This window comes from Triticum urartu, chromosome 4, assembly GCF_003073215.2.
Source record: "Triticum urartu cultivar G1812 chromosome 4, Tu2.1, whole genome shotgun sequence".
Lineage (NCBI taxonomy): Eukaryota > Viridiplantae > Streptophyta > Magnoliopsida > Poales > Poaceae > Triticum > Triticum urartu.
Window position 1 is genome coordinate 367,507,929 of NC_053025.1, and position 9,743 is coordinate 367,517,671.

A 9,743-nucleotide genomic window follows, 5' to 3' on the forward strand; every position below is an offset into this window, starting at 1 on the left:
GGAAGAAAAAGGTCCCATCTTGTTTATTGCTTCAATTATGGCAGCAGTTTTGCCGTGCAGGCCGAAATAATTTCCTCTTGCCCCCTACCAGCTTTTGCTCAACCTGCTTCCCATATGCAATTATTAAATATCTCCCCATTTTTTTACTATCAAGGATTCCCTTCTTTATATGAAAGAAAGAGAAAAGAGAGAAAATAACAATATTTGCCACTTGCTACGGGTAAGCTGTCCCCGTGTGGTTCCCCGTTTCCTGGCTATTTAAGGCCTCCCATCCCCTCCTTCCCTTTCCTTCCTCCCATCGGCACGCCCATCCCGCTCCTCTCATAATCCTGAGAGTTTCTTCTTTTGTTTTATTTTTATTTCTTGGTAGGAGTAACAACAGTTTTGGCTCTCCTCCTTTCTCTCCCCCTGTATCCAAGGAGAGAAATCCAGAGGCGAAGCTTCAGGTAAACATCAACCTCCTCTCCCCCATTTCTCTATTTATCTCTCTCCCTCTAGTTTCTCATCTTCTGTTGGGGATCTGTGTTGTGTGGTCTGGGGTAGAGGTGAGGCTCGTTCTTTCTGTTTTCTTGATAGGTTTTGTTACAGATCTTGGGAACCCACCACATGTTCTTGCAAAAAGAGAGAATAAAACCGAGAGGATTTGTTCTTCTGTGACAAATCTTCTGGAAAGTTCCAGTTTCTTTTGATTTCTTTCTGTGTGGGTGGGGAAAAATCAGATTAGTTAGCAAATGTTTTTGGTGTCTCGTTCGTGTGAAGATTGAACGATTTTAGAGGTGAAACTGAGCAATTTCTTTGGCTGTTCTTGTTCTTGCAGGGTCTGTAAATTTTCCGGATCTAATCAACTAACCAAAAAAACCCAAAAAAGAAACCATGAGCCACTTCGCCGCCATGAAGAGCCCCGTCCCGGTCGCCGCCGCTGCCGCCACCGACGCGAAGAGCCCGCTCTTCTGCCCCAAGCCGCGCCGCCCGGTCGCGCCCCTCCGGTGCCACCAGAGCGGCCACTCTGACGCGGGCGCCGGCATGGATCTGCTCGACCTCCTCCTATCAAAGGTGAGTTCTTTCTCCGCCTCGGCCCAAGATCCATGATTTCCTCGCGTGGCTTCTCTCCAACGGGTCGCTGATGTTTCTGCTCCGGTTCTTGCAGGGCGACGAGAGCAATCTTTCCGCGGCGTCCCCTCAGCCGCCGCTGTTCTGTGGCTCGCCTCCGCGGCGGGCCTCGAACCCGGTGGTCCACGACAGCCGGTTCGGCATGGACTGCCCGTCCAGTCCCCTGCCATGGTGGCCGGTGATGTCGCCGGTCACGCCAGCGCCGGTGGTGGTCCGTCCCACCCCACGCCCGGCGGGACCGCCGATGTCGCCCCGTTCCTCGGCTGGGTGCGCTCGCGTGTTCCAGCCAGCCGTCCGCGTCGAGGGTTTTGACTGCCTCGACGGTGGCCGTAGCGGCCGTGGCCATGGCATCGCCGCCATGGTCTAGATGCACATACAACATCGAATAACCAGGAAATCTTCTCCCCTCAGTAGTGCAAAAGCTTTGGGAGGGAGAGATGAGAGTGAGGAGATGAGTGAGAGGAGCTTAAGTCCAAAATTTAACCCCTAAAAACTATATAATCCATCAATCAAATCCCATAAGTATAATGAGTCTAGGTAATTTTACCACAAATCTTTTTGTATGTAAATAAATTTCAGGTTCAGATGCAGGTGCCCTTCATGTAAATTTGGGAGCTCTAGTTTGGGGGGACGGGGTAGAAGAAATCTAGAAGGGGGGATCTGGGACAGAGGGCACAAGAAACACGAAGTTTAGCCCTCTTTGTATGAATCAATTTTTTCATGAGTCCCTTTGCCTTCCTTCTGGATTAGTCATTCAATTAGGTTGGAGGGAGGGGTTGGGAATTAGTTAGGTACCTGTCCTAGTTCATCTGTCATCATGCTTATTTTTGGTTTATGATGGAATTGTTTTTGTCCATGCAACCAAGAAATCCAGGGCCAGCAAGGCCATGGAGATGTGTACAAAAGAGTGGCTACCAGAAGAGAAGAGAGAGCAGCTAGGTTTAAGTCAAGTCAATGAGTGAGTTGTGTGAGAGGCATGAATGATGTATTCCTGATATCGTTTTCTCTGTATATGTAATATATCGTTTCATTGAAGCAATATGTGTAATATCTCATGCCATGATTATCACCATCCCCTGTGACATCTTTTATTTTTTGGAATTTTTCGTCACCTCTCAATTTCTTGGTGGTTGGAGCCCCATCACAACACATGGTTTCCATGTGCTCAACCAACACGTAGGTGATAAGGATGCTGACTAGCCAATGACTAATGCAAAATAGCCTCCCTGAGTGGCTAATAATCTCAAGCTGGCTCCTGGGGATCTGAAGGGCCAAAGATGAAATACCATGGTTTTTCTTGTGGCCTTCACCCCAAGTGTGTCCTTTTCTTTGAGATGTAGATGTGGTACTACTACTAGTACTGAATCTTTTGTGTTGAATCCACTGGATTTATTGGGGCGGTCAATCAATCAACCAAGTTGTTGACGCAGATGCTCTGCCAACAGCTGCAACGGTGAACAAGTTGCACTATTTACCACCAGTAAAATACAGGCCGAAAAAGCATGCAGCACACGTTCTTATCTTGCCACCTGCTGCGAGTCAAAATCCACATGCTTTGTGGCGTCTTGTGCCTGCCACAAGGTGAGACGTAGATGCAGTGATCTCACCTCAAAAGGTGTGAGGCTGGGAGGGAAAAGGAGGCAGGAGGATGCAAGCAAGCAAGGGGCATGGCAACTTGAGTGCACTTGAGGACAGATTCAAACGCAGGATTTCACCGGAAGTAAAGTAATCTTTGTTTGGATCTCAGGCCAGGCCTTTTCGAAAGGAGAATATATAGTAGACCCTGAAGATGCTTGAGATATTTTTGTTTATGTCTCAGACTGACTCAAACACAGAAACTGAAGGAAATAAAAAGACCCATGTATAGATATATTTTTGATTTTTTTTCTGTCTATTTACACTTCTCAGTTACTGCTGCTCTGATTTTCCCTCGCCATGTTTAAAGTAAGACACAACATAAGCTCTTGACTCTTGATAGCTGCATTTTGCGCCCTGCTGGTTTTTTGTCAAATTGGTTGTCAACCTCACACTTTCGGCTGCAATTGGAGCACAATCAGTGGAATCAGAGCTAACCTAAAAGCCCATGACGCCCCCACCCGTCAGGTGCTTGTCTGTCCTTTTCAACAAAAAAATGTTTTAGCTTTAAAAATGCATGATGACCGTTCAGCCGTCCAACTGGCAAGCTCCAACGCGGGAGGAAAAGAAAATGGTGAGGAAAGAGAATACTCCCCCACACATTATACTCCCTCCGGTCCATTTTTACTTTGCATACAAGGATTCTCTAAAGTTAAACTTTGTAAAGTTTGACATATTTACATGAAAAAATATCAACATCTACAATACTATAGTTAAAATATATGAAAATTAAATTCATGACCCATTTGATGATGTTGATTTCATATTGTCAATTGATATTTTTAATATATAGTTGGTCTAACTTTATGATATTTGACTTCATACAAATCTTATATGTGAAGTAAAAAAGAACCGGCTCTCTCTCGGCTCGCAGCACCCATAACTCCACTCGCCACCCTCATCCTCTTCGGCGGACGATGCACCCCGCTCCACCTCGTCTCGCTCCCCATGGATCCTCCTCGACCCCGTCCTCCTCCCTGACCGGAGCCGGGCGGCCGCAGATCCGGTGCCGGCATCCCCTCCCCTCCACATCAACGACCCGTCCTGCGCCTCCACCCCGCCCCCCCCCCCCCCCCCCCCCCCCCCCCCCCCCCCCCCCCCCCCCCCGCGCGCCCGTCACGGACGGGCTGCGGCTGGTCCGGTGGATCCAGCGACGGACCCCTCCTGGCCTCCTCGCCCCCGCCACCGCAGGTCCCTGCCGGGAAGAACCTCCACTCGGGTGCCCCCACCCTCTGTCCACCTCGGACGCCGCCGGTTCCTGCCGGGAAGGACCTCCACTTGGCAGTGCCCCCACCCCCCTGTCGTGGTACAGCGGACCCCGCTACTCCACTACCCCACCTCGTCTCCACCCTCCTCACCGGCGGCCTGCTCCACTCATCCTTCCTCGGTTCACCACCATCCGCCTCACATGTCCGTCTCGGTCCTGTCCTCTGTCGCCCCTTGTCTCCACTTGGATGGCGGCCCACCATTGACGGATGTGCTACGGGAGAAATCCCCGCTGACCTTGTCAGCTGACCATGACGGTGCTACTCCAGCGTCGCTTACCCTCTTGGGGGCGTGGCTCATGTGCCACTCCTGTCTCTCGGTCCGGATTCGCAGCTCTCGGCTCTTCCCTCTGGGAATTTAACCGGTTATGCTCCAGGCGGAAGCTCTGTGACGGCGTCATCCTCGGATGTCGTCCACCTTCTTGAAGGCGTCACTAGGGAGCTCCTTGCCGCCATTCATCCTCCGTTGCCCTTGGGGGTTGGTCATCCTCTGCTCTGCTAGCTCAAGACCCTCTCATGTCTGTCGTCTGTTTTGTGAGCTTCGTGCTCTTCGTGCTACCTCGGTTCATCTTTGCTCAACTACGACGCAACGATGCCTCCCCACCTTGCTAATTGTGTCGGCTTGCTGTGGCGGAGCTTCCAGTTAAGGTTCGTGATGGGTCACTCGTTGATTGGTGCTGCTCCTCTGTTGTGCCAAGGGGTTGGTACGCACGCCGGTGTGGTGCGTTAGGATAGTTGTTTAGTGTTGGTATTGTGATTCCTCGACGACACACCACTTCCACTCGACTTTTATGGTGGTGGTCTCTTGGCTTGCTGGCTAGGTAGTGCTTTCTTCGGGGCGTCTCTATATGTTCTCACCCTATGTAATCCTTCCTCCTGTGCGGTTTTTTGGCCCGGTTTCCCTTATAAACGGGGTCAACCTGTTAAGGTTTTCGATCTGGTTTTCCTTATAAACTGGATCAAACACTTGACATTTTGGCCACTTTGAGCAATATATTCAGGTGGGGACTCTCTCCCCCTCGGTGACCGTTCAAAAAAAAAGTAAAAAAGAACCGGAGGGAGCACCTCTCAAATCCTCCTTATACATCCGGACGGACGACCCAGTCAATGTCTGGTCACAAAAGCTCGACCCAACCAAACCCTCAAATCGGCCCTAAACGTCCGGGCTGTCCAACAACCCCTAATTCCCAGCTCATATTTGGGGTAGATATGAGCCGAACAAGACACACCCGGACGCAACCACCACACTGGACCGACCCACGCTGACCCACGTCGACCCCATCCCGTCCCCACAAAAGACCACCCAGACCAAACCCTAGTCCCCACTCTCTCACTCTTTGCTCCCCTCCACTGCTCGCCTCCTGCTACCTCTTGAGCACTGCGTTCGTTGTCCCTTGAAGAGGAAAGGGTGATGCAGCAAAGTAGCGTAAGTATTTCCCTTAGTTTTTGAGAACCAAGGTATCAATCCAGTAGGAGGCCACGCGCAAGTCCGCACCTACACAAACAAATAAAATCCTCGCAACAAACGCAATAAAGGGGTTGTCAATCCCTTCACGGTCACTTACAAAAGTGAGATCTGATAGATATGATAAGATAATACATTTGGTATTTTTATGATAAAGATTTAAAGTAAATAAAGCGAAATAAAAACAGTGCAAGAAATAGCTTGTTGACGGAAGATTAATATGATGGAAAATAGACCCGGGGGCCATAGGTTTCACTAGTGGCTTCTCTCGAGAGCATAAGTATTACGGTGGGTAAACAAATTACTGTTGAGCAATTGACAGAATTGAGTATAGTTATGAGAATATCTAGGTATGATCATGTATATAGGCATCACGTCCGAGACAAGTAGACCAACTCCTGCCTGCATCTACTACTATTACTCCACACATCGACCGCTATCCAGCATGCATCTAGAGTATTAAGTTCAAAAGAACAGAGTAACGCTTTAAGCAAGATGACATGATGTAGAGGGATAAACTCATGCAATATGATATAAACCCCATCTTGTTATCCTTGATGGCAACAATACAATACATGCCTTGCTGCCCCTACTGTCACTGGGAAAGGACACCGCAAGATTGAACCCAAAGCTAAGCACTTCTCCTATTGCAAGAAAGATCAATCTAGTAGGCCAAACCAAACTGATAATTCGAAGAGACTTGCAAAGATAACCAATCATACATAAAAGACTTCAGAGAAGATTCAAATATTGTTCATAGATAAACTTGATCATAAACCCACAATTCATCGGTCTCAACAAACACACCGCAAAATAAGGTTACATCAAATAGATCTCCACGAGAGAGGGGGAGAACATCGTATTGAGATCCAAAAAGAGAGAAGAAGCCATCTAGCTAATAACTATGGACCCGAAGGTCTGAAGTAAACTACTCACACATCATCGAAGAGGCTATGGTGTTGATGTAGAAGCCCTCCGTGATCGATGTCCTCCTCCACGGGATCCCTTCCCATGTCGAGCTCCGGGAGCGCATCCGGCGATGGATATGGCAGCAAGACGGATCCCATCAATAGGGACGCCCTGCTGCAAGAGGACCCGTAGTGGGACGATGAGGACCGTGTCGTAGTGCAGCATTCGTGTGTGGGCAAGGGTATTAGCTTGAGCTCCACACTGTCCTCAGTCGCCCGACGCAATGCGGCTACCAACGCCGGCCCATCGTGGTTCGTGTTAGTGCAAATCCGCCTCCCCCCGAGCCCCCTCCCACACCCATTGTCCCGTTGCTCCTCCCAACCGACGATGGGTCCTCATGCCCGCACCGGCGATCCCGTGGAGGAGGACACCTAAATCGGAGGCACGGGCAGCACACCGTTAGAGGCAGTGAGTCGTGTAGAGGACGACAACGGCCGGTTTGTCCCACAGCTATTGCGGCTCCCGCATGTTTACGTCGCTCGACCTAGTGGAACGGCTCATGCGCGACATTATCTATTGGTCACTGATCCCGGCGGAGATAGACGCGAGCGCTGCCGCCGCAAGACTGCGAAGGTGCTCTGGCTCGGCATCGAGGAGTCGGGGCGCCTCTCGGCAGAGAGGGCGCGCGACCGTCGTGGCGAAAGCGGCATGATTGCGAAGGAGCAAGCTAGCACCGCCCGTTGGCTCGACGACATCATCTCCTTTGCGTCATTGTCCGACAACTCCGACCGCCGACACCTACGCCAACGACGCCAATGGGGGGAGTAGGATCCTTCCTCGGCTTTGACTAGTAGTTTAGGTTAAAGTTTTTTCTCATAGGGGCGGTGCTTCATCTTTGAGCTAGTCTTCCCGGTTTCAATCCTCCTCGAGTTCGTGTGGGCGGAGTTTGACAGAGCTCTAGCGCAAGATTCTTGTCATCTTTGTGGGACGACGAGGTTAGAGTTTCTCGCTCTGCATGCATGAGGACAAATTTTGTTGTTAGGTGCTTCAAAATGTTTCAAGGGTTCAATGCGTGACGACTACGACTCTGTGGCGCTAGTCCAATGAGCATGTTGCACGAATACTTCTGGGCTGTTACTGACAAAGTCAGGCCAACTCGGACAGGAAGCGACGACAACGACATGTTGTGACGGCAGTAGTCGTTCAAAACTTCAGGGCTCTCGATGTAATATTTATTGTGTTTGAGGTGCCTTTTACTTTTGGCGAACTTTTATAATAGATTCGGATCCTTTTCAAAAAACGAACGATGATCCAAAGTCAACCGGTGTCTATGGCATTTTCTTCTTGTTGTTGTTTGTGTAGTTTTATGATACTTTGAGGAGACATCAGCATAGTCCCAGAAAAATCAAGCTCATTTGGTTATTCAGCCCACGGGAGACCCCAAGATATCCAAACCTAGACAACCCTCCCTTGTTTTCATCGGTGGATTTCCCATTTCTCGCTTGAGGCGTCGCGTCACTTGATGGGTACTGTAGTTGGTGGTTAACACGTAGCAGCGGCACCGAGTACCCACAGCTTGGAAATGATGGTGACAGGTGGGCCCCAGGTGACTAGATCCCATCTCAGCGCATGCGGCCACCAGGCTTTGTGCGTGTATGTGCCCGGATAAACAAAGCTTTGATTCAGCGTTTGGGCGGCAGGCAGGCAGTCCGAAAGGATGCTCCGGGTATTTTATTCCACCTTTCACATCTTTTCTGGACAAAATTACACAGGAACCACTTTAATTTGTAGGATCCGCAGCAGTTAGGAAAGGCAGAAACACGATTTTGTAATTTAGTGACAGATTAAAAAAAATTCTACATCAATGTTCCACGTTCGTTTTTTTTGTGTGCAAAATAAGAGAGTTTCATGGATTTTTCCATGTTTGATGATCAGAGGAAAACATATTAGTTTCTTTAAGCCTATATAGTGTTTTTTCTATAATGCAAGAATACTTCAAATAAGATTTCGTACTGGACGCACACTAAGGGGATCTCTTTCCTCATCCATAAGAAAAGCCCCTTCTTCTCCTGTTGACGCCGTTGGTCTGCCCTATCTCCAATGACCTCTGAGCCATGGAGATGCGGAGGATCTCGCCCCACACCCCCCGGCGGCGGGCGGGACCCCGTTTTTATTCTTTTTATATTCAACGTCTTGGTTCGGTCTGTGTGGCGACAATGATGCCCCTTAGTATGAATAATATCTCCCACGTTCTATCCCTGCCCCGATGGTGCGTCTAGCATCGTCGGAGGGCGTGTGAAGGTGTGTCTCCGTCGGATCTCACGGGATTCAGCCAGTGCTGGTCTTCGAATGATCTATTTGATCCGGTCTTCGTTCGTCTTAGTTTGAGTGTTTACATGTTTGATCCTTCTAATATACGACTTTCTTCATCGCTGATGGTTGCTGCTCTGGTGCGCTGATCCTATGAAGATTTAGCACGACGACTTCTCGACTGTCTACTACAACAAGGTTTGCCCGGCTTCAATAACGGAAGGGCGATGACGGCGACGCGCCATCGGCTTGCTCGAGCACTTGTTATCATTACTAGGTGGACGTAGTTGTGATTTTTATTATCTTTGTTGTTCTTTGTACTCATATGACTAAAAATGAACAGATTAAAAATTTCTCCAATAAAAGAATACTTCAAATAAAGAACTCATATGTATTGCAAATTTTACAAATCAAATGACGAAGCAGTGTTTTCTTTAAGGATTGCAATTCTTAAATTCTTTCAACGGAGGGACTTTTATCTTGTTTTTAGTTTTCACTAAGGCATTCTTTCTTGAACCGATCTGCTTCTCAAGTAGGATTTATACTAGAGGAAACCGCGCTCGTTGCCACTGGGATTAGATATTTGATTTCTGAATGTTATATACAATATGAATTCACTCTAAAATTTTAAAAGAGCAAAAAAAAAAAACCCCACTCTCAAGATTTTAGAGCACCTATAACCGGACCCGTACCCGCCCTAAATGCCCGGGTGGGCTGCCCGGTCATTGTCCGGACGAAAAAATTGCCACTCAAGCGGACGCTTCATATCCGACCCAAACGTTCGGACTGACTGATAACCCTCATATCCAGTCCATATGTGGGACGGATATGGGGACACCCGGGCGTGCCCGGACACGCCTGTCACGTCTGATCCGGCCCACTATGACCCATTGTCTCTACATAAATTTACCCATATCCGCACTCCGGAGGAAACCCTAGCCGCATTCCACTCCAAACCACTCCCCTCATCCCACAAGCTCTCGTCCGACGATCTCCCCCCTTCTCTGGCATGGCGGGCAGCGGATCCGAGTCCTACACCCCCAATCCGT

At 49.1% G+C, this 9,743-nt stretch overlaps 1 protein-coding gene across 1 annotated transcript; it reads left to right on the plus strand.

The window, feature by feature from the left end:
- The first annotated feature begins 253 nt into the window (after nt 1–253).
- On the plus strand, nt 254–2,165 carry LOC125551689. The gene is made up of 3 exons (XM_048714981.1): nt 254–446; nt 818–1,053; nt 1,148–2,165. The coding sequence occupies exons 2-3, from the start codon at nt 874–876 to the stop codon at nt 1,475–1,477; spliced, it is 510 nt and encodes a 169-aa protein (XP_048570938.1). The 5' UTR covers nt 254–446; nt 818–873; the 3' UTR covers nt 1,478–2,165.
- Nucleotides 2,166–9,743: the final 7,578 nt, after the last annotated feature.